Raw genomic sequence first — 27181 nt, forward strand, 5'->3', positions numbered from 1 at the left:
GAGAGAGGCAGAGACAGAGGCAGAGGGACAGGCAGGCTCCCCACCCAGGGCCTCATGCAGGATTAGGTCCTGGGACTCTGGGATCAGGACCTGAGCCAAAGGCAGAGGCTGAACAACTGAGCCACTCAGGCGCCTCAAAACATTACTGATTTTTAAAAAAATGCCTCTTCCCCACCCCCACCCCAGATTTAAGAATCTCTCAGGTTACCTAACTTACAACAATTTGACAAAATACGCCTTTGTGAACCAATTGAAAAATTTATCTTCTCGCCTTACCTGAATGCTCTGGAAAATCTCAGTGAGAATTCTTATATTTTTATGGCAATATATTTATTTGCATAAGTGCAATAAACATGTGTTCTCCTTATGACAAGACATAATTGGAAACAGTAGTTATATTACAGGGGCTTTGACTGGATGTCATATTTGAGAGAATGGCATAGACTCAGATATAATTAGGCAGGTTTAAGGAACTAAAGCTGATTTTATGGAGCCAATAAAGACCCCTGGAAATGTTACCCTGATACCTTGGTTTCCGAATTCCAAACAACCTTACTAGGTGAGTAGAGGTTACTTCCTGGCATGTGCAGGAACCCCAGGATATATTGGGGACCTCGAGAAGAGTGGAATTCACCCAAACGTATGGGTATTGCAGATTAGGTCTGATGGCAAGGATTTGGCTTGGCTTCTGGCCTTAAGAGAATTTAAAGTTCGATTTAGAGGTTCCCCCAAAAGTTGAAAATAGAGCTGCCCTATGACCTAGCAATTGCAGTCTTGGATATTTACTCCAAAGATAGAAATGTAGTAATCCGAAGGGGCACCTGTACCCCAATGCTTATAGCAGCAATGTCCACAATACCAAATTATGGAAAGAGCCCAGATGTCCATCAACAGATGAACAGAAAAAGAAGATGTGGAATATTATGGAATATTCCAATGGAATATTACTCAGCCTTTGAAAAATGAAATCGGGCCATTTGCAACGACATGGATGGAAGTGAGGGTATTATGCTAAGTGAAATGAGTCAATCAGAGAAAGACAAATATCATATAACCTCACTCATTGTGGAATTTAAGAATCAAAACAGAGGGTCATGGGGAACAGAGGGAAAAAAATAAGATGAAATCAGGGAGGGAGACAAACTGTAAGAGACTTAATCATAGGAAACAAACGGAGGGTTGCTGGAGGGAAGGGGTGTGAGGGGACGGGGTAACTTGGTGATGGCCATTAAGGAGGGCATATGATTGGAGCATCTAGGTGGTTCAGTTGGGTAAGTGTTTCCCTTTGGCTCAGGTGGTGATCCCAGGCTCCCTGCTCAGCAGGGGGTCTGCTTGGTCCTCTACCCCTCCCCCTGCTCATCCTTGTACTCTCTCCCTCCTCTCTCTCTCTCAAATAAATAAATAAAATCTTAAAAAAAGGGAAGACACGTGATGTAATGGGCACTGGGTGTTATATGCCATTGATAAAATACTGACCACTACTCCTGAAACCAGTAATAATATATGTTAATTAACTGAATTTAAATTTTAAAAATCTAAAAAATTATTTAAAAAAAGGTTTGATCTGGAGACTCTTTGTGAAACCTCCAGCATTACAGATTTTAAAAAGTCTATAGGGTTAACCACTGTTCTTGCTGCACTTATATAAATAATCAGGCCAAGATTTTTCTGATACTAGACTCATTTTGGAAACAAAATACTGTTAATGTGGCTATCTTTGGTAAAAATAGGGGGAGTATAGAGAGAAAATATGTTTCAATAACATATCTTTGTAGATACACTATTTCAATACTATCCATTACAAACTGAACTAGATCGTAATTTCTTCTTAGTGTCCTCCAACGCGTGGCTTCAAGTCTCCAAACTAACCTTTTGATTCTTCTCCTATCTCTCTGACTTCAAATCCTTTGAGATCTAAGACTTCCCTTTCTCCTAGAGCCCTGGCAAACTAAGTATAAATGACTTGATGTGAAGAAAGTGCCATAATAGCTCATGCATAGACAGTCTTTGTCCTGTTGCTCTATGGGCCACTCAAGAGATCCCCAGAGACATCTGAAGTGTAATCTAGGAAGATCCGTCAGATTGCCAATACGTGACCTCATTCTAATTGAAGATGCTTCACGTTTGACTTCAGAAGTTTTCTCAACTGGCTATCCTGAGACTCAAAAACTGGGTTAAGGGGAACCCTGGGTGGCTCAGCGGTTTAGCACTTGCCTTTGGCCCAGGGCATGATCCTGGAGTCCCGGGATCGAGTCCCGTGTCTGGCTCCTGGCATGGAGCCTGCTTCTCCCTCCTCCTGTGTCTCTACCTCTCTCTTTCTCTCTCTCTCTCTCTGTATGTCCATCATAAATTAAGAAAAACAAAACAAGAAAAACTGGGTTAACATTTGATCCAAACATTAACCATTGCTTCTCTTTTGTTTCCATAGAAATTTCTCTTATTTAGTGCCTGATTAGGCCTAAAGTGGAGAATACAACTGGATCACTGCCTCCTGAAATGAGTTTGACTAAACTGCCCCATTGTCAGGACTAGGAGACTAGATCAATGAGATGAAACAACCTACCAGCTCAACTTTTAATATGTAAAACTCCCAAGGAATTTTTAGATGGGGAAACTGAAGAACAGTCATGACCATTCCACTCCAAATGTGCCACTTTGGCATGTCGATTATTTTGAGTTAAAGGCACTTGATACCCCACAGTCTCAGGAGAACTTTTGTCCCTCTCTTAACCAAACAGAAGATTCTAAATTGGTGGTCTTTCCTAGAAAAAGAGTTATTAACAGAGATAAATTTTATCTGAGTGACTCATTTTTCATTTTTTAAAAGATTATTTATTTATTCACGAGAGACACACACAGAGAGAGAGAGAGAGAGAGAGAGAGAGGCAGAGACATAGGCAGAAGCAGGCTCCCTCTGGGGAGACTGATGAAGGACTTGATCCCAGGACCCTGAGATCAGGATCTGAGCTGAAGGCCGACGCTCAACCACTGAGCCACCCAGGCATTCCTCTGAGTGACCCATTTGTACGGTAGGGCAAACATCTAATTCCCAAACATCTGCTCTTCTTATCCCTCTGTGAATTACCTTCCCTCTCTATGAAGACCCAGACCCCTGCCCTGTCTCCTTCGTTCAGAACAACAAATATACCTTATTTTGCCTGTCTTTGAAATTCCCATATCTATGTGGCTTCCCCATACAGACAGTATTAAATTTGATTTTCAAGTCTTCATCTTCCCATATCAATTTGATTCTTAGTCCAGCTAAAAGGACCTTGAATTATAGAGAAATTCTTCCTCCCCAACATTAGAGTTCTGGAATGTGCACAATATTTTATCTTTTTATGCTGCTTATATTTTTCTATAAACCAAGAAAGTATGTATGATACAAAATGCATAAAAACGTGCTCCTCTTGAGTCTGAAAACAAATCATGCATGGATTTGTAAAATACTAATAAAGAAAAAATAAGGATGGGGGAAAATATGCCTGGAAAATGTTACCAAGAGACAGCAAGTACAGCAATAATAATATTAAACAAATTTGAAGGCTCAAAGTATTCGATGAGAGGTACACTGTAAGGACTTTTGGTTCCAGTGTGGACAAGAAAATATTCTGGAAAGCCACCCTGAAGCAAAATAGCTAAGGACTAGATAAACTGCAAAAACACTGTAACACATCATGGCCCAGGGAAGAAGAAACCAAGGAAAACTCCCCAAATCTCCAAGAACAATACACATCTAGGAGCTGAAGCCTCATAAACACAGCTGATTGGGTTCCCTGGGGGCAAATACCATGATCAGATTCTGCACTTTGTCAATTAATGCCAGCCTCTTCGGAAAAAGAGGATTCTAGGCTTTTCAACTGAACTGGAGACAGCTAGCATGGGGCCACGGCTCTTGAGAAAGCTTGGGCTTGAGGAAACAATATCTATCAAAGATTTCTAAGAAGGAAACCTGTTTGTCTCAGAAGTGGCACTGTGGAGAAAGGCAGAGGAATTTTACCATAAGGATTTCTCCAAAGGCCTAGAGTCTAGACTTTCAGAGGAAGTTACCTGAAATTAAGGAGTGGTGGGCGCCCTCTAGTGTCTCAGGGACTCAAACTTAAACCTTTTCCAGGAAGGAAGCATCTTTAACCCAAGTTGTCTAGGTAGGTATGCATTATTTACTATCTATCTATCTATCTATCTATCTATCTATCTATCTATCATCTATCTACCTATCTATCCATCCATCCATCTATCTATCCATCCATCCACCTACCTACCTATTTATCTATCAATCATCTATCTAAGTATTCACGTATTATTTGCTGAGCGCATGTTAAACACCAAGCCCTCTCCGAGCAGTCTGGGTGTACAAATATAAACTCAAATTAATGTGACCTAATGGAGGAAGAAACCACACTGTGACAAGTTAGGCTTCCAAATAAAGAGATCACCTCCTGTCCCTCAGACAAATAATTTCAGATATTGAAATTATACTTAAAGTTTAACGAAGTAAAAATGCAATAATGTAGGTAAGAAGCAAGGGACATTCAGAACAAGGCCCATTTTTAAAACTAATGACAGAACTTCCGGTCATGAGAAAGAACTATACTCCCTAATGACAAAATAAAAATCCCCTGGTAAGATGCAACATTCAGGGTCTTGATGCACCTGACCACACAGCCACTATGTATGGCGGGAACTGCCAGAATTAGAACTTCATGTTTTTAACTGTAGGGCACGTTTTCAGCATGGTACTCTTGGAATCTCATATACCCAAGGAAAATGCTTACGGTTATAGAAGACTGAACAAACAATGAACATACTTCATCTGTGATTCCTGCACCTAACGCATACAAATATCTGATTTATTACAAGGTATACATTTAATAATTTCAAACTTCAACTCTGGCTTCAGAAAAATAACAATAGATACCCCAAAAAACAGTTTCACATATACTGAACTCATTTATCATCATTTAGCTAAACTGTAATAGAAGGGACTTTTCTAAGATAGAAAAGAAAAAAAAATCTTCTCACATGCTTGCCAAGTAAAAGCAGTTCTAGATACATGGATGAGAATGACTATCATGAAAGAAACTAATACTCGAATATTTGCAGGAAGGGTCCTATAAATTTGGGACAGTCCTTGGGGCTGTGAAAGCCAGCTGCCCTGCGCATGCTCCGTGAGGGTCCCTCGGCCACTGCAGACGAGGAGCAGGGCCAGCTCACGCAGCCGCACAGGAGGCCACCGAGGGACACCGCGGTCCCGCTGCTCAGGCTGCACACTGCTCGGCTCTGCGTCCTTCTCTGCGCACCGCCCAGCGTTGCTGCGAAGGTCCAGAGGCAGCTGTGCGAGGCCGGCTCCAGCAGGGGGCGCCGCGGGAAACCGCCAAGGCGGAGGCGACGCGCGACCCCACGGGGGCGGGGGAGGGGGAGACCCGGAAGAACGTAGCGTGGCGCACGCGGAACTGGAGGCTCCTTGGGGCACTGGGCGGGCCGTGTGCGCGGAAGCGGACCAATGAGAGGGCAGCGTGGACGGCGTGGAAGGAGGGGCCGCTGAGGGAGCCGGCGTGGGGGCGTGGCTAGGAGCCCGGGGACGTGGGGGCGGGGCTTGTCGGGCCTGGGGGTCATTTCCACTCCCGAGTGGACGCAGGGGGCGGAGGACGGCCGCTGCCACTTCTTAGGACTTTCCAGTTCCCGTTGAAAGGGGAGTGTGATTGTTGTGTGGCTGTTTCGTATTAGTATTGCGAGGAAATCCCCTCTTCTGGTTGAAAGCACAGGTCTGTGGTGTGAGTCCTGCACCCGGAGCATCGCAGCAGCACTTGGATAACATGGAAATGCAAATAATGGGATCCTGCTAGAGATCCAGGGAATCAGGATCTGTGAGGTGGGCCCAGCCATCTGTTTTACAAAAACAGTGCAGGTGATTTTGGTGCACGCTGAAGTTTGAGACTGCTTCCAAGTATTGTGATTCCCTTAATTCAGATGCTGGAGGTGACCCCTCAAATGTCAGCTGAGCTCAACCAAGCTGTTGACCTTCAAGATCGTCACCAAAGCCAAACCAGTGCTTAGGTCTTACCCACTCAGACATCCATGCCAGGCCATAAAGTGAAAAACAAATTGTATGTCTGGAAAGGCGAGATCTCGAAGGATTGTTATCTACAATCAATGCAGAATTCCATTTCTCCAGATTTTATGAGTCATCCCTTTTCATTTACAGACGTTTTGCACTCATTTAGACTTCCCAGCAAAGGTAGTCCGTGGTAAATAATGAATTCCCAGTCACTGGGCCTGTAACAGAAGTAAATTCTGCTTTTATAATTAGAGCAAAAACTACAATGAAAATGCTAAGACACCTGATGTAGGCTCTTACTGAGGTAATGCTCTCACTCTAATGAACCAGTGTACAGCAAACCAGGACAGGTTAGATGTGAGCGGGAGATACACACTAATTATTCTCAGGCAGATCAGACTTTCATACTTCATAAATTCCATGAGGTCATCCACATTTTCAGTTACGGTTTGCATTCATTTCTTGTTTGCATTCATACCTCTCCTATGTCAGAAGAAGAAAAAAGGGTTCTTCTTCAGTCCCATTGCCATCAGTATTAATATTTGTTATACAAGGAAGAGAGTTCTTTTAATGTGTTTGTATGATGTGCTATGAGATATCTTTACTCCCGTGTTACGTTTATGTTTTAGTCATTGTTAGCGCAAACAGTTAATGAGTCAAACCATGCTTAGTCGAGATATTCTTGAATAATATTATCTTTCTTCCAAATCCCCCAAATATAGTCCTTGAGGTGGGATACTAGTCGTCCAAAGGCTCCTGTTTTTTTTTTTTTTTTTTTTATTTATGATAGTCACAGAAAGAGAGAGAGAGAGAGAGAGAGAGAGAGAGAGAGAGAGAGGCAGAGACACAGGCAGAGGGAGAAGCAGGCTCCATGCACCGGGAGCCTGATGTGGGATTCGATCCCGGGTCTCCAGGATCACGCCCTGGGCCAAAGGCAGGCGCCAAACCGCTGCGCCACCCAGGGATCCCTGGCTCCTGTTTTCTTGTTAGTTTTTCTTCTGACAAGAATTGGCTACTCCGATTGTCCTTTTAATTCAGTGACTAAAGAAAATGGATTTGCTAGCGATTGTTGCTTACTAAATGTCCATCAGTGTTGTTAAACCTTTACATGACATAGCTCATTTAATCCTTCAAAGTACACTACTTCCTAGAATTATTATTGTTGTTGTACAGATGTGGAAATAAGTATCAAAACGCTGAGTCACTAAATCAATGGGACCATTGCAATAACTCAGCTCTGGCCTCTCTCCTTATTGTTATAGATTGATGTGCATTGACAGCCTACTGTATGGGCAGAACAGCTTTGGGCATTTGGAGGTCAGCTGCAAAAAGAAACCTAACCCAACCCAGTGGAGCTTACAGTCTGGAGAATGGGACGAGGAAACAAATAATACACAGATTCATGTCAGTTAGTGCTAAGTGTAATGAAGAAGAATAAACAGAGCAAGTTATGAAGGAGATAGAAGGGTGCCATTTTACTTTTGCAGGTCAGAGAGTACCTCCCAGACATGGTAACATTGTAACCCATCCACTCGCCCCAAGACCCACGAAACGTGGGGAGTATTTCAATATGTAACAGGTGCTATGCCCAGGTGAAGTGCCCAAAAGATGACAAGGTCTATCCCCTCATCTCCCTCTTTTCCCTTTCTGCTCTCTCTGGCTAGTGTGCTCTGTGGCTTCTCTTCGGTCTTCAGGCTCTTTAGCCATTTGCTGCTTCCATTCTTTTTCTGAGTCCCTCTCAATATCTCTCACCTTCTTTCCCTATGCTCCAGGTTTCTCCTTAAAAAATCGTCGTAATTTGGCTGTGATACTTGTTATTGTATTGTACTATGAAATACAGCCTAACCTTCATGGTTAAACTTTTAGACAAAATTCTAAAACTTTAGTCCTTCACTTCTTCCACAATTCCCAGTCCCTATCCATGGTAGCAAAGGTCATGGTTATGGAAGGAAAAGCCATTCAAATGCTGCTGTTCATGTAAAGCAAAGGGAGCCTTCTGTTCTGTGCAGCACTGCATGTCCACGACAGCAAAATGAAACTTGAGAACTGTGGGCATCCCCTGGGTGATCTCCACCGCTCCTCAGTCTTCCTTCCAGCGCCAGGGCTTGGAGGACCACTGGGAGTATAAATCAGGCGGGAGACAGCTGAAGTTGTTCATCTGAACAAAGTACAAAAAATAGCCTTCAGTAAGAAATCTCCTTATAACTTTTGAGTTCACACTCGACCTGAATAATCCAAACTATTTGACAGAACCATCAAAAGGCAAATAGTTGGAGAATTCAAGTTCTGGTCAATGACAGATATCTGATCAAAACTGTAAAAACATAGTTTTTCTTAAGACGATGTGCATAGTAAAGAGCTAATATTAAGCGAAGGGAGGTGTGGCCTTTGCCCTTTGCTGAGAGGTGATGTGTAGGCCCTTGGAATGTCCTGCAGGATAAGAATACCTTTGTTTACAAAGAGGCCTTGGGCTGTTCAGGACACTGTACATAATGTCCTTTATGTTGGGGGCTTTGGGCCGTGTGGTGTCTGGACTACTTCCAGAGGGACTGCAGAGTAAGAGATCAGCCACGTGGACAGTAAACCATGTGTATGTGATGAAGCCCCTTGGTTGGCAATGTGTATTGTGTTGTTAAAATATTGTTGTGTTGCAGGGAGGCAGTAACTCTCCCTATTCCCCCAAAGGGCAAGGACTACAGAAGCTCCGAGTTAGGAACCCTCAGAGACCCTGCTCTTCTGCTTCTTACTTTGGCTTAACCTATTCTTTTGTTATAATAATCCCCAACTTTGAGTATAATAACTTTTAGTGAATTCTGTGAATCATCTAAAGAATAACTAAATCTGAGGATGGTTTTGGTAAACCCATCAAGTTTGCAGCTGATGTCAGACATGAGGGCAATCTTATGGGACTATACCTTGACTTCGGACTATAGCACAAAGATATTAGTATTACTCTATTCTAAATATGACTAAAATATTTGGATGAATATTTTGCATCAATTTAATGAGTTCTGTAGTTGCCATAAACCTGCCAGCAGATTTCTAAAGAGTGATAAACATTTTAGGTGTGAGTAAATGATTATTAAAATAAATAAATAAGAAGCAAGCAATGAGCTGTGGGTTTCCTTGATCGCCTACAAACCTGAGCGCTCCAGAAGGACAAGAACAACCTCATCTCTCTTTGTATCTCTAGTGCCCAAAGAGCTTCCATGACTATCTCTGGATTTATAAGAAATACTTGGAATGATTGCCATGGTACAATTTAGTAGGGAATTTTGACACATGTCAAGGGTCTCCTTATAAGCCTTCATGACTAAACTATGCTTTTAGTTTCTTCTTTCATGTCCCTCTGCTACCTCCTAATCTGTTACTTTACACTTGAAGCATTGTAGGTCATTTTTAAGTCTGACTCAATCATTAACTCAAATTTTGCCTTTGAAGTCTATTAATGTAGCTTTAACTTGTCCAATTGCAAAATTTATTAATTGGTCCTACCAGATTGTTAATTTCTTATATTTTCATAAGTTAAAGTATTTTCTGGGGTTTTATCTTTTTATTTTGTTTTCTCTTTTAACTTGTTTTCTCCACACCCATTAGTTTTGTTGGACATTCTTATAACCCTCATGAACCAGAGTCTTGTTGTACAGATGGCTGTTTAGGAGTTTTCAGATGAATTCATTCAATATTTTCTCTAAGTACCTGCTACGTGCTACTATATGTAATGCAGAGACCACTGTTTGGTTCCTTACAATCTTAGGGAAAAGTCGACCTGGGCATCATGTGGGAGTTTCATTGGATTTTGTGTTTATGGATAGTGGTCAATTATGGTCTAATTTCCTGGAATCCTTTTTTTTTTTTTTTTTTTTTAAGATTTTACTTATTTATTTACCAGAGACAGAGAGAGCACCAGCAGTGGGAAGTGGCCGAGGGAGAAGCAGACTCCCCCACTGAGCAGGCAGCCCAATGCAGGGCTCCATCCCAGGACCCTAGGATCATGACCTGAGCTGAAGGCAGTCGCTTAACTGAGCAATCCAGATGCCCCCAATTTCCTGGAATTCTTAAAGAGCTACCACTTAGAAAAGTATTAGGTCCAAGTGATTATACAGTTGACTTCTGTCTACTGTCTAAAGCACAAATACTTTTATACAATCAAGTATTTAAAGCATAAAGAAGACAATGTGTTGGTTTCGCAGTATGTTCACAAATGTGCTATCCTTCCCTTGAAAGGTGGAGCCTAGTTGCCCTTCTGGGTATACGCCATTTTTTAAGTGACTTGTTTCTAATTAATAGAAAGTGGCAGAAGTGACAGCGTGTAACATTTGGAACTAGGTCATAGAGACTCTGTGACAAATTCCTCCTCCCTTCTCTCTATGATTTGTCTTTGTGGAAGAGAGCCAGTTAGCCGTCCTGACAGGTCTATGTGGCAAGAATCGGAGGTCCTCCTGCTGAGAGCCCACAGGAACTTGGGTGGCATGGGAGTGAGCCACCTTGGAAGGGAACCCACAGTTAAGCTTCAGGTGACTGCTGTGCGTGTTTGCATCTTGACTTCAGCCTTATGAGAGATCCTGGCCAGAACCTCCCAGGAAATCACTTCTAGGTTCCTGATCCCTCCCTGCCCCCCACAAAAAATAAATAATAAATTTCATTGATTTAAGCTGTTGAGTTTTGGGGTAGTTTGTTACCTAGCAGCAGATGGAGGAGAGTCTCACAATTAAGCGTTCAAAGTTACCATAGTCTTATTGACCAAATCTGATACAGGTTAACCGAAAAGGGAAAATCACAGAATGATTTTTTGTGTGTAGAGAGGAGGAAAAATCCCCCGGAAATCTAAAATGTGCGCAGCCAGTATTTAAGATACTAATAGAAAATGACCAAAGAAGATTTGGCCTCGGAATACGAGTATAGGGTAGCATTAGCGAATCTACTCGTAATTTATTGTAGCAGGCTAGAGGAGGAAAAGCCCTTGATTTCATCAAATACCGAAAATTCACACATCATTCATAATAAACCTTTAAAAATATATTTAGAAGGAAACTAACCAACACACACAGATTATATACATATCCATGCATGCAAGCAAACAGGTTTTTAACAAGTCAGGAACTACTAAAGCCACTTTAGTGAAAAGGAAGAAAATGACGGTGATGCCTTAACATGGCATATAGCGTGTGACATTAACTAACACAATACCATGATAAAAATAGTTACAGAAATAGTTATTGGAAAAAATATCAAAGTTTCTGGTCTGCTAATGATAGTACTATATGTAACAGTCCATTAAATCATCACATATTGATTAGGTTTTGCAAAATTTGGTAATCAGATAGATATCAAGTGCATGTAAATAATCTATTTGCCAATTATCCTCCCACTCTCAGGAATTTATAACAGTGCTTCAGTCTATTGCCATCTAGCAGAACAGATTAGAAAACTAGCTTTACATTTGTTGGGAGAATTTATGGGGTTTGGTTCACAGTGTGACAGAGTGACGTCCGTTTTGGTGTATGAGTTTTACCCTATTTTATTGATTTTGAGTTACATGAGTAATCCATTAACTCTGAAAAATTCTCAGCCATGATCATTGGAAGCTCACACCAGCATCAATCTCTCTGGTTGTTCTTGTGGTGCCATGATTAGATACATGGCAGACAATTTTACTACTAATTCCAGATCTCTTAAACTCACTTTTACATTTCTCTCCCTGAATTTTGGATAAATAAGGTCTGCTTACAGAATTCATGAAAATTCTTCATCTGGAGCCTATTGATTTTTTTGGTCCATTTAGCAAGCCTTTAATTTTAATTTTCATATGATTAATGTAAATTAACGTGTATATCCACACCTTCATTTCTGGAAGTCGTATTTGGTTCTTTCGACTCTTTTTGGAAAATTCTTTGTATTCTTAATCCCTCAGCATATTTCACTTAGTGTTTTCCTTTTCCTTTTTAAAGATATTCAAGTTAGCAACTTGAAGTTTGTATCTGTTCATTTTCTTTTTACTACTTTTGTTTCCACTGTGTGCTTCTCTTCTTGTTGGTTACATTGTCTTGTTGAATCCTGTGTTGATTTTGGTTGTGAAGCTGCTCTTTCATTTTCTTTGCTATCTTATGTGTGGAGGATTTGCTGAGACCAAAAATGAAGCTTATTCCTTCAGAGAGGATTTGTATTTGCCTTGAGCGGGTGCTCAGGGGTACAAAGCCAGCTTGGGAGATCTCAGAGTTAATCCTCAGCCTGGGTATTCCGAATCCCTGTGATGTCAGTGCCAGAAGCAAGTGAGTGGTGGTCGGAATTGTGGGTGGCACAATCTACCTTGCTCAGCACGGAGGGTGAGCACACACTGTTGCCATCTTCTGGGCGAGTGGGTGTGTGGGGGTGCCCATGTGCTGTCTGGTCGTGTGCTCATTTCTAGTTCATCCTTCTACCCTGAGGATGGAACCGGTGAGTGTGTCAGCTACACCTGGAAAGATAATCTCATCCGTTTTCTTGGGTGAACTCTCAACTGTTGACTGCTTACCCCCTGGCCAGTTCCTCCCAGCTCCCCAGCTTTTTCCCCCAGATTTCTTTTCCCCACAATAATCCATTCCCAGCAGCAGCAGAAACCCTTTATGCCATCTGACCTTGTGCAGCAGAAGCCACATCCTCCCGGGAAGGGCTTTCTTTCCCTTTCTACCTCCTCTCAGTCCTCGCCTCTCAGGGACACGGGGCAAGGGGCCAGGGGAGGAAAGGGGGCCTCAGTCCTGGGGTAACTTTTGCCTCTCCAGTCAGACACTTTATGGGATTGAGTAGTGGGCTTCTCTCTTGTGACCCTGGGGTCTTCCCAGCTAAGGATGCTGGAAGAAGACCGGCAATGCAATAGGACTTTGTAGGAGAGAAGCTATAGTAGCTGACCGGATTTGAAAGCCCTTCCAAGTCAGGACAGGTTCCCTTTCCTGTCTGTCTGCGCCTTTAGGATACAGCACAGACTCCTCCTCCCTGATCCCCACCCTACCTCCCCCACCAGCAGAAATGGGCATTATTGCAAAGCTAGCAAGCCAGAAAAGCCTGTGTAAGATTTCCATGAAAACTCATGTTGTCTTAAGCTCGTTTTCATTATTGCATATCTATATGCTGAAAAGGAAAAGAAAAGCTCTGAGCAAAACAAAGTTTTTACAGCATGCTTTGTGCTCTGGGGAAACCGTTCTTACCCAAGTCCTTGAATGTCACGATGAATTTGGAGCCTGCGCACAGGAAGGAGAGCTGTACACTTGAAATGGCATTTTCATTTAAAATTGAGGTTTAGTGTTGTGAAACTAAGGAATAATGGTTGTACAGAACCGGTTTTGGGCATAGCGAGCGCTCAATTTATGATGGGTATGGTTATCGACCGGGAAATGTGGCATCCTTGCTACGCAATCCTAAGAGAAAATTATAGAGCCGTAGCGATGTATCGATCTTAGAGTAAACTTGATTAGGGTGCATTTGAGAATAGTTTTTAGAAAGCATTATAGCTCATTTGTTGAAAGCATGCGTGGCTCTGAAAAGAGCCTTTGGGGTTGGGAAGGAGACGCTTACTTGGCACGTTTACTTGGAGCTGGTGTACTTGGTGACGGCCTTGGTGCCCTCGGACACGGCGTGCTTGGCCAGCTCCCCGGGCAGCAGCAGGCGCACGGCCGTCTGGATCTCCCTGGACGTGATGGTCGAGCGCTTGTTGTAATGCGCCAGGCGCGACGCCTCGCCCGCGATGCGCTCGAAGATGTCGTTGACGAACGAGTTCATGATGCCCATGGCCTTGGACGAGATGCCCGTGTCGGGGTGCACCTGCTTCAGCACCTTGTACACGTACACCGAGTAGCTCTCCTTGCGGCTGCGCTTGCGCTTCTTGCCGTCCTTCTTCTGCGCCTTGGTCACCGCCTTCTTGGAGCCCTTCTTCGGGGCCGGCGCGGACTTGGTGGGTTCTGGCATAGTGACCTTGAATACCACACGTTCAGTAAAGCGGGAGGAAAATATAAGCCACCGTAAGACCCCGTTTATTTATAGAGGAGGCATTCGAATGAGGTTAGTAAGATCATTTACGATTGGATTAATTTTACTGTGTCGTCACAAATACGAATGTAAAAGGTACTTGCAATTCTAGCGTTTCATTGGCTGCCTCGTTACTGTGCTTCGACCCAATCAGAAGGTCTAGACTTGGCTACCAAAGGTTACTATAAAGTCTTCTTCAACGCCAATATGTATTTTAACTTTGAGGTAGTGTAACGGAGAAGTGTGTGTGGACAGCTTTTGTTAGAAAACTTCCTCCACTAGGATGGGTGTTGCGCAGCGGAAGCCTGGTGGCCACTGGTGGCCAAACTGACGTCCTAGGTATTGGAGCTGGTGGGCAAGTGCTTGTTGAGGAGATGGCGCAATTCCATGATTAAGATAATGGAAAGACCATCGAGATACTTCATAGTTTTCTACCAATACAGTATAAAGATCCCCGGTGGCTGGAGAACTTTCTATTAAGTGGCAAATCGGTTTCAAAGTTCGTTTTGCAAGTAACTTCTCCCCTATGTATATTAGTCCTATTGCGCCGTGTGGACTACGGGCCAATTTAGGTTGAACCAGCGCACTTACCAGACTAGAGGAGAAATCATTGTCCCATTTGAAATCTCCCCAGGCCCGTGTGCACTTAACAGGCGCCCCTGTAGGTGCCGCTCCGGGCTCGCCGGTCTCCCCTCCCGCCACGCCCCCTTCCCCGCAGAGTGCCGCAGCTCTTTTCAGAGGTTTGGGTGGCTCTGAAAAGAGCCTTTAAAAAGATCCTAAACTACTCTGTATTCTTATTTCTTCTTGGCGGCCACTTTCTTGGGTTTGGCCGCCTTGGGCTTGGCTGCCTTGGGCTTCGGGGCTTTGGTCTTGGCCGGACTCTTGGCCGCCTTCTTGGGCTTGGCCGCCTTCGCCTTCTTGGGGCTCTTGGCCACCTTCTTGGCGACGGTGGCCGCGGCGGGCTTCTTAGCCTTCTTCGGAGTCTTCTTGGCGCTCTTCTTGGGGGTGCCGGTCCCCGCTGCCTTCTTGGGCTTCTTGGCCGTCCCCGCCGCCCGCTTGGGCTTGGCCGCGCCCGCCTTCCTGGCCTTGGCCTCCCCGGAGGCCGCCTTCTTGTTGAGCTTGAAGGAGCCCGAGGCGCCGGTGCCCTTGGTCTGCACCAGGGTCCCCTTGCTCACCAGGCTCTTGAGGCCCAGCTTGATGCGGCTGTTGTTCTTCTCCACGTCGTAGCCGGCGGCCGCCAGCGCCTTCTTGAGCGCGGCCAAGGAGAGGCCGTTGCGCTCCTTGGACGCGGCCACCGCCTTGGTGATGAGCTCGGACACCGGGGGCCCGGACGCCTTGCGCTTGGCTGCGCCGGCGGACTTGCGGGCCTTCTTCTTCACCGGCGTCTTCTCCGCGGGGGCCGGGGCTGGAGGCGCGGCAGGAGCGGTCTCGGACATAGTGGGTTTTGGTTCCTGAAGATGAAAGGAAAAAATAATATTAATCGAGTCTCGGAGTTGAGCTGCTTGGTTCGGCGTGCGTGTGTGCGTGTGTATATATACAACAAGGACGCCGCGCGCTGATTGGCTCCGAGCTCAGTCCTCCAACTTGACAGCAGCCTGGTGTCAGCTCTGTCCCGGAATTGTGTTTGTTACAGTTGGGGAAAGCAAAAAAATTAAAATTTCCTGGGGAGGAATCACGCTGATTACACTCTATAGCGAAGCGGGACCCCTCATGCGCTGACATCTTCGTGTTTTCTTCTTCCAGTTTTCATCATCTGGGTTTCAGCTCTTTTCAAAAGCCCCTGACACCCTGAGAGATTCACAGGTCAGAGAGACAACTTCTTGATTTTCCTTTAAAATATAAATTCTTCGCTTTGTGCTTTCAATAACTTGCTCTCTAGGGTTATTCTATACATTCTTGGCTTCTCATATGTTCAACAGCTGCTTAGTTCTCATCGAGATTTAGCCAGAAAACCTGTTTCATATGAAGGGAAATAACACAGGCTCTCTCCCCATTTCTCTACAAGAATGATAGTAAAGGATTCTTGGAAGAACTGCTAATTCTGACAAGAACGGTCATTATTTTGTCTGTAAAACCTTTATCATAGCTTCTAGTAACAATTTGCAGAGTTAGTTTGGGGTTTCTGCATTCAATATTTGTCTAGAAAAATGGGAAATGCAGCAAGTATGATGCTGCTGACCTGGTTGTTTGGCTTATGTTTGTTTTAGATGATGATAGGAGATTTAGAAGTGGCATAAGAGAAGTTGGGTACCTTTATTAGTTGAAAATATTATCTTATATTGATTTTCTTGGTAGAGATCAGTTACTAAAATGTGTACAAGTTTGGGTATAGAAATCTGCCATTCTTGAGAAAGAGAAATTTGGAAGGTATTAAAGTAACAAAGATTATATACATGCACAACACACACAGACATGCACACACTTATGGCATTCCCTTGAGAGGGGGACCTTTTTTAAAAGTGTGTTTTATATTCACTAGTATATTTTTCATTTATGGAAAGCATCACATTACAACTTATGCTTACTGTTGAATGGGAAATAGGTTTATGGTAGGAAGTGATTTAATGTGATTTTCTTCACAAATTCCTTTTTTCTCTTTAACATATTATATTTATTTTGAAACATGAACCAATCTGTGTTCCACTATGACAGTGAAAGAAGGAAACACAGCAAAGCTCAAGAGGGGGAAGGTTTCACTTTCCTTTATTATCCCCTCAAAATCAAGAAATGACTGATTATTTCTTTCAGTCAATCCAAGTGAAACATGAAAATTAATGTCACTATAGGTTAAATATTAACATGATAAAGAGGGGTGAGATATCAGCTTAGTATAAATAATTTTTACTTTGTGTATTCACTTTTTATAGAGCTTACATATTCTTAATTCTTTTAAAGTGGTTTTGAAAAAAAGTGGTTTTGATTCATTATAGTTGGTTTTGAAACTCATTTGAAGATTATTCTTTGATAATCTTTGATAATTTGATAATTGTTCTTTGATAATTAATACTCCAGGAATTGCAGAGACATTGAGTCATAAGGCTGTGACAGTATTTAGTCCATACAAGAAATAGGAGAGTCAAGATTATACCCAAAGAGACACAGTGCCACCAAGGAAGAGCTGTTTCTTGGACATGTCAGTGTAGGGAGTCTCTCCAAGGTACTACCCCTATCACCTTCATGGATGGGCTTATGAGTCACCTCAATGTGAGTAACTTCGAAGACTGTCTCTTCAAATCGGTCCTTTTGCCTAAATATCAAACTTGTATTTCTGGGCACTTGGTGGGTATTTGCCTTTGCACCTGTCTCCACTGTACTACACTCTCCCTATAATCTCTTTCCTGTTGCTAAGAGGAGAAAATTATTGCCATTTACCCTTACACACCTCCATCAGGTTACTATTACGTATTCATTTCATGCCAACATTCATGTCATTTCCTAATGCTTCTCTCTGCACATTTTCAAAACCCAGAGTCTTTCAAGGCTCTGAAGATCCCTTTGACCCTTCTTTGTTCATGTCAAGGGCTTCTTTATATATCTGATAAGGCTTATGGGCCCCTTCCCAGGACAATGTTTTTAAGAGTTTAAGAGAATATACATTGGATTATAATGGGAAAGAATTAATATTACAATACCTTTATCAAATCCCCAAACTGTAAAGTGTTAACAGATGTGTGTGGTTTCTTTTTAAAGATTTTATTTATTTATTTGTGAAAGACACACAGAGAGAGGCAGATACATATTCAGAGGGAGAAGCAGGCTCCCTGCTGGAAACCCAATGTGGGACTAGATCCCAGGACCCAGGCATCAGGCCATGAGCCAAAGGCAGATGCTCAACCACTTAGGCATCCTAACAGATGTGTTTTTTTATTAATCCGTTAGAGTCACAAGATAGCTCTTGTGAGCAAGAATGAACACAGTGTAGAAGGAATAAAGTGTCTAAATGGTCTTGAAAACACTGAGAGCTTCAGTTTAGGTGACATGCACACAGGACAGGTCCCGCCCATCGCAGTTTGCTGCCTATATTCGTAAATGGAAGAAATGCTAAGCTTCAATTGAGGGATAGTACAGATAAAGATGGACTTATGTTCTATACAAGTTTATAGATGTCTTAAATCCTGTCATTGTATCAGAGAGTAAGAACACAAGTCGGGCATTTTTCCCATGCACCGCCCACAAACTCAGAAATCAGCTTTAATGAACTATGTCCTCCTCACAGACCCTTGGGGAGAAGCCAAATCCCCACAAAGTCAACTAGAACTCCACAAACGGATTAGTGCTGAATTCAATCTTTCAGTGCTTATTATTTTTAAGGAGTTCTGGAAAGAAAGTTGTAGGAAACTGGGATGCTCTGTTAGGCTCATTATTCCGAGGAGCGAATAGTGAGTGAAGGAGCAGAGAAACATCCACAATAATATATCATAATCATTTTGTGAGTGCTTATTTGCGGATAGTAAACGCTTTACATGGGTTTTCCCTTTGAAAATTCAATGCTCTATGACTTAGACTTTCTTATACATTTGGAAAGGAAAAGAAGCGAGTATAGCCCGCCCGAGGTCCTGTAGGTAGCACGGCGGCAGGCTGTGTCCAGAGCCGCGTTCTAGGTCATGCCAAAGGCCGGAGCACCAGAACGTGGAGGCGGACACCGCGCTACCTGTAAGCTGTGCATAACTAAGTATACACTGAAGTCGCAGAGTGGAGACTCACAGCAGAACCAGGCTCTCCTCACTGTGGCATATGCTCAGCGCAGCCTTCAGTGTGGAACCTGACTTGACTTTGAAATGTTTAAGGCGATTCTGTCCGTTCCCTCCGCAGGGACCGGACAGCCTGCATCCCAGCCAGCCGCCCTCCGTAGGGACCGGACACCCATCGGTCGATAACACGAACAGAATCTTAGCAATACAGATGGGATTAGCTTCAAATTTTATTGAAAACCTCTCCTAGGGACGACAGCGAGGAGGATCTAAATATTTCTGCCCTTGTTTGGGAAATGTGAAGGACGAGGTCTTTGTGGAAAGCGTATGCATTGGTGCCCGGCACAGCGGGTGGCCGGCATAGCGGCTGCAAGTGCTGCAAGGCCATTGCACGGATCACATACTCGAGAGGATTTACGGAATCCCCTTCCCCCGGCACAGACTCCTGCTTGGGGCGCCCGGCCTTCCGGGTCTGCACAGTCTGAGCAAAGGCTAGAAGGGCGATGGGCGGGAACGGAGTGTGGATCCGCCCCTGCGCTTGCGGTTTTCAAACAGGTCCGTCACATTGTTATAAAAGTGCGGCGTGGCGGCAGCCGGTAGTGCCGTGCAGGCTCGGGAGGTTCTGGTGTGGTCATGTCTGGTCGCGGCAAGGGCGGGAAGGGGCTGGGCAAGGGCGGCGCCAAGCGCCACCGCAAGGTGCTGCGCGACAACATCCAGGGCATCACCAAGCCCGCCATCCGGCGGCTGGCCCGGCGCGGCGGCGTCAAGCGCATCTCGGGCCTCATCTACGAGGAGACCCGCGGGGTGCTCAAGGTGTTCCTGGAGAACGTGATCCGGGACGCCGTCACCTACACGGAGCACGCCAAGCGCAAGACGGTCACGGCCATGGACGTGGTCTACGCGCTCAAGCGCCAGGGCCGCACCCTCTACGGCTTCGGCGGCTGAGTTGTGAGTTCAGCTCCAGGAAATCCCAGTTTGCAACCAAAGGCCCTTTTCAGGGCCACCTATCTAGTCTACAGAAAGAGGTGCTCACTTTGTACTATCGCTGTGAGTTTCTTACTTCGGCAGACTACACCTAGTTGGGTCTCCATTCGCCCAGGCAACTGCTCCCATTCTAAATTTGACCCCTTCATGCCTGTCCGTCGTGAGGCATCCTGGGGGTGGGGTGGGGTGGGGGGGAGGACCTGTCCGCCTCTCCACTGAATTGCATCCAGAGGTTCTGATCTTCCTCCAAGACCACCTAATGTACACGTGCTATAGGTCCACTTAAAAGGTGCTTTAATCAAGTGCCTTCGTTTATTATCGGACAGAATCTTAGACTTCCGAGGTCCCTTCAGTTAACAGGTGATGGTTCTATGGTCTGCATGCAGCCTATCCTGACTGTGCGAGCCCAGGTTTTTAGGGTTTAAATCCCACCTTGCCTAGTATCAGCAGATTAGGGAAAAATTACGTTGGTTTTCTAGTGAGTTCCCGCTTTCTTGTTCTTAGGTTCTTTAAGCATGCCACAGACTGCCACTTTACCCCTGTATCCTTTGGTGTGATCTCAGTGTGTTTGGTTTTGTGGAGAGTCTTAGAGGTTCCTTGCTGTGTAGGCTGGCTCCCCCCCCCCCCCCCCATTAAGATTGTTCACTTGAACAGAATAAACTACATAGCTGGGCGGGTGGCCTTGTAGCCTTAGGCAACATGTCCCCGCTTTCCTGGAATACAGGTAAGAATGTGGCTAAGAGCTGCAAAAGTCAGAAGTCACTCCCAGGTCTGGGCTTTCCCCTTTCCCACCAGGTAAGAAGGTGATCCAACAGTCCCTTGGCAGGGACATCAGGTCCCAGGGGATAGCAGAGCAATGACTTGAAGGGAAAAGGTCCTGGATTTATCAGGAGGAGCAGAGTTGCCCTTCAGAGGGGAACTGATCACGGTGGATCTGTCCTGTGTGACATGAATAACTCCTTAAAGTTAAAGCTTGAAAGTACGAACTGAATCTCACATGATTTGGGAGTAAATACAAGCAATGAGGAATTTATTTTCACCCTGATTCAGGAAGAAGTCATGAATTTTTCCTAAGGCTCACTGAAATGTCTTCCATTCACCCATCTGGGTAAATAACACTAACAAGGCCTCAGTAAGTAGTAGTCTACTTTTTGAGCAAATCATAGGTTAAGTTTACAAGTTCCCAATATCATCTCAGGTATATATAAAATCTATGAAACTGGAAGCCTTGTACAGAGAGAGATTTGTGCTTGTGCTGTCTTTGGTTGAGTCACTTAACCTCTCTGTGTCTCCGTTGCCCCATCTGTAAAATGGGGAAAACAGTAGTATCGACCTTATAGGTTTGGGGTGAATAAAACCAAACCATTTTGTCCAGTGCATGGTGCACGGTAAGTGCTCTATGTTTTCTCTTTGATTATTATTGCTATTACTATTATCATTATTGCTCATGAAATTAGGCCCAGAGAAAAAGAAGGGGACCTATAAATTATGAATACATGCTCTTAAAGTCCTGACCTGTCTCCTTCTGTCTTTGTGGTCTGCAGCAAATCACTAACCACTCTCCATCCTAAGTAACGTGAGGGTAAGTTAATACTTCTGTGACACTGAGCAGGATAGTGGAGGATGATTAACATAACCGTATTTGACTTTACATGTTTTCCTGAGAAGTTGTGAGTGAAACGATGAACGATTTGTGGATGCAACCATAAAAACTCAATTCCAGTTTATTTAAGCAATGTAAAAAACTTTTGAAGGAGATGTTCTCCTACCACCCTGACAAAAGTGCTGAGCAGGCAGGACTTTCTGTTCTGTCCTGTTTTCTAGTTTCTAGGAAAGCAAATCTAACTGATCCAGCTGGAGAGGTGCCAGCATCAGTCATCCATGATGACCCAAGACAGAGAGGAACAACATAGTGCGGACACTTAAAGCCTAGGTAAGAGGGAATACTCCTGAAGCTGTCCCCCCGAAATCTGGGTAACTCTCTGTTACCTAGAATCCGAATTTCCAGTGAGATCCATTTATCATATGCAAAGGTCATTTTCCTCATCTCATACACATCACCATAGGTTGGCCATGTCCTCTTTCCTGACATACTCTTTTCTTGACTTTTGTGAGTCTATTCTCTTCATTCTCTTCCTCAGCATTTAGAATCTTTGGCTCCCTTCTTTTTCTCTGAAGTTTGAGTCATCCCTTATTCTTTCTCCATGGGTAAATACCAGCGTTAATGTGTGCCAAGCACAGTAAAATTGCCACTCCAAATATTTAAACATTTCTTTGTACAGTCCCAAAGTTGCCTCTGAATATCAGGTTCATATCTACAACTACTTACTTGACCCTCCAATGGAATGTTGATGGGGATTTAAAAATGGTCCTGTCCCAGTTTCTGAAACCTCAGCCTGTCCCATGGTTGGTGATCATTCATCCAAGAACTTCAGCCTCATCGTAGGCTGTGGGCAAGCACACAACCTGGAGGTGCACCATCTGGTCCCAACTCCATCCCCACACCTGGCTCATCCCTAGTCAACTAGACAGAGAGAATGGTTGTATGTGGATACTGTGGATGTTGAGAAGGATGATGTGAGCTGCCCTTTAAGGAGAGAGTCTGGCACAGTGTCTTCAACACCTGGAAAGTGCTCCATCAATGTCATCCACACTTTTCTTTACCCATGAAACTGTGTTCATCAATGAATTCTTGGGACTTTCTCGTCCATAGCACCTGTAATAATTTCACCAGGGTTATTGCAATAACTCTTCCATTCTTTCTTCTGCTTGTTTCTACCTCTAAACCCACAAATACCATTTTCCACACAGCACCCTGAGTGCTTTCAAATTCTAATAGTTTCTCTTGACACAATAATTACCTGGGTGCCTTCTTTGGCCCACAAAGCCCAACATTTTCAGGCACCCGTTTAACCCTCGGCCTTATGTCCTAACACCTGACCTTTGCTTACAAGTCGCCCAGCCTCTGAGCCACCCTGGATCCCTTCCACCCCTGAGCACAAAGTCATCCCTGCCCTAGGACTTTATTGTACCAACAGTCCCTTGCCCTGGACTACCTAGCCCCTAGGTCATTGGTTTCCTCATTGGAAGCATCATCTCATCAGTATCAGGGCACGGCACCTGTTTTATCTCAAATGATTTCATAGCGGTGAGAACTGCTATTTGAAATGATTGAGCTGAGGCATCAGTGTGATGATGATCTCTCCTCTCGGTCTCTTGTCCAACACTTCCTGCTGTAGCTTAATACCTCACACAGAGGAAATCAATATCTGACCAAATAAAGGAATTGCTTCAACTCTCCTCTGATTTTTCTTTCCTCATTTTTAAACAAGATTTTATTTGAGAGAAATCGAGAGCACAAGAGTGGGGTGGGTGTAGAGGGAGAAGCAGATTCCCCTCAGAGCAGGGAGCCCAAATGTGGGGCTTGAACCCAGGTCCCTGGGATCATAACCGGAGGTAAAGGCAGATGCTGAACTGACAGAGCCACCCAGGCACTCCTGATTTTCCTTTCCTCATATGTCATAAGCTCAACTTTACCATCAGAACCCCACCCCCCCTCCCAGGAAGGGCTTTTGTTTGGCTTGTTCTCCATGTATCAGATGTTCTCAAAGCAGAGTAGCTACAAGCAACATTTGTATCTGTGGAAACTTGTTAGGAAGCCAAGTTCCCAGATTTTGCCCAGAGCCAAGGAACAGAATCTCTGGGAGTGGGGCCAGTAATCTGTCCTCCAGCAAGCCTCCAGGTGATTTTGATGCACTCATAAGGGTAGAAGCCCTGCTCTGAATCCTCAGGACATAATTGTTTGGCACCTGGATAGGAATGACCAAATGGATGCTCTTTCTTTCTGCCTAGAAGGCTTTGTATCAGGCAGTGCCATAACCCCCCCCCCCCCCTGCTTTTCTCTAACGTTTTTCAGTGTTGTCCAGGTCTCCCCTTGCTGGTTGCTCTGTGCTCCAGGGAAGGCAGAGTTTCTCACTAGTCTCAGGGATCAGGTCCTGATTCAACCGCAGTAGTCCTGAGGGTCCCAGCCACTTAGTAATGATTAGTCTGGGGCTGGGAATACAGCCAGTCCTTTGTGGCTGGCTGTGAGAGACTATTAGTGTGGCTCAGCTTCTCCAATAGCGTTTTGATTGAGCGGAAAGGTGAGTTGTTGATTTAAAAAACTGTGCGTGCGTGTGTTTGTTAGGGATGCAGTGGAATTAAGGACATTTCAGGCAGAGAACATTTTAAAATCCTGGAGGCTGGAGACGTCACAGGGAACTCCTGACAGTGAAAAAAAGCAAACCAAGAAAAAAAAAAAAGAATACTAATAATAAAAAAATTAGGGAAATAGCAAGAGGGAAAGAATCCTCTGAGATTTGGTTTGAGTTTTAGGTGAGGGGCAGGCTATGGGCTCGATTTCTGATGTTGTGCAGTAGGGGAGGGGTCCCTGAAAGGCCCTGAGAGGAATAATACATGAGCAGGTGCTTTATTCCAGAACTGGGCTCCCTCTGGTGTGGAAAGTAGATTCTCTACGCACAGGAGAGTTTTGGTATTATCTCAGACTGGAACAAGAGGATCAGAATTTGAAGTGCAGTTTTAATCTGGCAACCAGAAAATACTTGTTTCCTTGTGATTGTTTGCCTTTTTGGGAGAATAAGGGATAGAGGAGGACAGAGTTAGCTATTCCTGGGTGCATTAGGTCTTTCCGTTCACAGGTGAGGTGTTCTGGACCCAATCTTTCTCACCTAACTTCGAAAAGGAAGCCTCCACATGGCAGCGTGCGGAGAAATGAGGCAAGGAGACCGATTCTACTTTTGACTTTCGGGGTGTAGGCTCTTGGGCATCAGGTGCTCACAAACCACAAACCTTCCAGACCTTGGTGTCCAGCATCACAATGTTAAAACGCACGTCCTGCTCTTCTCCGCTCTCTGAGCCCGGGTGTCGGGGCTTCTCTCCGGGATCACTGAGCTGGGGGGCCGGGGCTGGAGACAGGACAGGTGGACGGCTCGGAGGGGACTCGCCCGTGACAGAAAAGGCTGGACTCGGGGTGCTGAGCCAGCCTTCTCCTCCTGTGGCTGCGCTAGGGAGGAGACGGAGGCGGCTGAAGGCCCAGAAAGGTCTTCGCAGCTCATGTGGGAGTCAGGGAGGAGAGCGCGAGGGGAACGCAGTCTTCCCCGTAACCCCTAAGCATCAAATGTAACGATCGCCTTTTCAGAGCAGCTGAGGAAGGGAAGGGTACAGCCACGCCCGCTAACTCTAGGGACCTGTGTCCGGACTGGAGCGTTCAGCCGCCCAACACACTTACAGACCCGCAGCAGGTGTCCAGCCAGGTCCCGGACAGCCCGGAGCAAGCGAGTGGGGCAGAGGGAGGCGGGCGTGGGCGGGGGGAGGCGGGGAGGAATCCGAGCCACACAAAGAACCCGGGGTCGCGAGCCCTGTGGCACCGAAGAGGAACCCTCGCCTGTAGGAGGCGCGCTTTTCAAAGGTCCCTGTGGCCGTCCCCACCCTGTGGGGCGACACTGAACAGAAGGCGGGAGCCCGGGGCCTCCAGGTCAGTCCTCGGAGCTTAGAGATCCCTCCAGCACTGCCCGCGCCCGAACACCTGTCAGGAAGGCGATCCGGGGCTCCAAGGGCGAGGGCTGCGAGTGGGGACCATTCCAGTGCGCGTTCGTTCCCGCTGCTGGGGACGCGTGTGCACACCACGGCTGTCAGAGTCACGGGCGGGGAGCCCGCCACCCGACCTCGGCTACGGGCGGTGGCGTCCCGGAGGTCCCTACTAACCTGACCGGACCCCAAGCTACGAGTACAGCGAGTGCCAGTCGCACAGCTCTGCTGGTGAAACCGTGTGGCTCTGAAAAGAGCCTTTGGGTTGGATGGTGCCTCGGAGCGCGCTCACTTGGAGCTGGTGTACTTGGTGACGGCCTTGGTGCCCTCGGACACGGCGTGCTTGGCCAGCTCCCCGGGCAGCAGCAGGCGCACGGCCGTCTGGATCTCCCTGGACGTGATGGTCGAGCGCTTGTTGTAATGCGCCAGGCGCGACGCCTCGCCCGCGATGCGCTCGAAGATGTCGTTGACGAACGAGTTCATGATGCCCATGGCCTTGGACGAGATGCCCGTGTCGGGGTGCACCTGCTTCAGCACCTTGTACACGTACACCGAGTAGCTCTCCTTGCGGCTGCGCTTGCGCTTCTTGCCGTCCTTCTTCTGCGCCTTGGTCACCGCCTTCTTGGAGCCCTTCTTCGGGGCCGGCGCGGACTTGGCGGGCTCGGGCATACCGACTCGGCTTTCTCCGGAGAAGAGAAAATGGAGTCCGCCTCGGGAGCCTGTCTATTTGTAGCCAACGTTATGCAAATGAAGGATAGGCTCTGCCACCGCTGATTCGTCGGCTTGTGTACGGCCTGCCGTCTAGTGATTGGCTGGAGTTCTGCTCTCCCATTGGTCAGATCTTGATGCAGCGGGTCAGCCTGGCTGCTTTAGTGAAAGGTGTTTTATTACAGTAAGATCTGATTATTAATAGGAATGCCGATTAACTTATGGATTAATATTCAATATTAGAAATCACACTCTTGTATTTTCGAATGCCAGGTAGGCAATCTAGTGTATAACATATTCAGATTTTTTATAGTGTAGTTGTTCAGGAGGGGCCACTGCCCTGCAGTTGTGAGTCTTTGGAGTGTGGGTTGAGTTGAAGGCACTTGAGACCCCACATGCTTGAGATATTTTTCTTCTTCTCTTAACGATAGAGGAGAATCTAAATTGGCTAAAGGGTACCTTTCTCGAATAAGTATTATTAACAGAGATCAATTTTATATCAGTGACACACACCTATGGTAGGTCAAACATCTATCAAACATCTGCTCTAGGGAGTGCGTTGGGTTCCTCTCAAACTCCTTCGGCGAAGCGGACTCCATTTCTCTTCTCTCAGGAGAAAGCCTGGTCGATATGCCCGAGCCAGCCAAGTCCGCGCCGGCCCCGAAGAAGGGCTCCAATATATATATATATCTCACCTACTGTATAGTATATATGTGTATGGTGTATATATATACTAGTTTCCTTAGTTTACTGTGATATATATATCCTGTATAGTATATATATAAATATATATCTATCTATATCTATCTATATCTATATCTATATCTATATCTATATCTATATCTATATATATCTGTTTCATTTTCCCTGTCTTTGGAATATCCGTGTCTTTGTGAATTCCCCATATGTACAGTGTATGGTTGGTTTTCTCTTTTTAAGTGTTTTCATACCAATTTGAGTCTAGCCTCAGGGAGCTTTGAAGAGACAGGGTTATTTGCTCCCCTACAGCTGTCCTAAATGCCAGGATACTTTAACTCCTTGGATACTTCTTGACCCAGACTCTGCTGCAGCTTAGAAACTTAGGAGATCTGCCACATTGCTGGCATCAGGTAAGATTTATCATGTCTGCCTCTTTTAGTCTCTGTGGAGTGCG

General features: G+C 45.2%; 4 protein-coding genes across 10 annotated transcripts in view; 1 reads left to right on the plus strand and 3 right to left on the minus strand.

Annotated features, from left to right (window-relative positions):
- Positions 1-15704, minus strand: part of LOC140626406 (histone H2B type 1-M) — a 28133-nt gene extending 12429 nt beyond the window's left edge. The window contains exons 1-3 of one of the 7 annotated variants that reach the window (XM_072814170.1): positions 13610-15704; positions 13243-13275; positions 11063-12481 (exon numbers count right to left, since the gene is read on the minus strand). In XM_072814170.1, coding sequence (XP_072670271.1) covers positions 13619-13999 — 381 coding nt within the window. In that variant the 5' untranslated portion in view covers positions 14000-15704 and the 3' untranslated portion in view covers positions 11063-12481; positions 13243-13275; positions 13610-13618. Of the gene's footprint in view, positions 1-4816; positions 6277-6868; positions 8217-11062; positions 13276-13609 lie in introns of those variants that run through there. The other 6 variants (XM_072814168.1, XM_072814172.1, XM_072814171.1 and 3 more) reach the window with 6 other exon arrangements.
- LOC140626397 (histone H1.3-like) lies at positions 14044-15495 on the minus strand. The gene has a single exon (XM_072814160.1). It carries the CDS (start codon positions 15493-15495, stop codon positions 14854-14856), a length of 642 nt encoding a protein of 213 aa, XP_072670261.1. The 3' UTR covers positions 14044-14853.
- Positions 15705-17960: 2256 nt separating the features above from the next.
- Positions 17961-19757, plus strand: LOC140626414 (histone H4). Its single transcript, XM_072814179.1, has one exon. The coding sequence runs from the start codon at positions 19384-19386 to the stop codon at positions 19693-19695; it is 312 nt and encodes a 103-aa protein (XP_072670280.1). The 5' UTR covers positions 17961-19383; the 3' UTR covers positions 19696-19757.
- A 4535-nt stretch (positions 19758-24292) lies between these two features.
- On the minus strand, positions 24293-26021 carry LOC140626417 (histone H2B type 1-C/E/F/G/I). The gene has a single exon (XM_072814189.1). It carries the CDS (start codon positions 25987-25989, stop codon positions 25609-25611), a length of 381 nt encoding a protein of 126 aa, XP_072670290.1. The 5' UTR covers positions 25990-26021; the 3' UTR covers positions 24293-25608.
- Between the last annotated feature and the right edge of the window lie 1160 nt (positions 26022-27181).

The sequence above is a fragment of the Canis lupus genome, chromosome 37 (genome assembly GCF_048164855.1).
Source record: "Canis lupus baileyi chromosome 37, mCanLup2.hap1, whole genome shotgun sequence".
NCBI classification, from domain to species: Eukaryota; Metazoa; Chordata; class Mammalia; order Carnivora; family Canidae; genus Canis; species Canis lupus.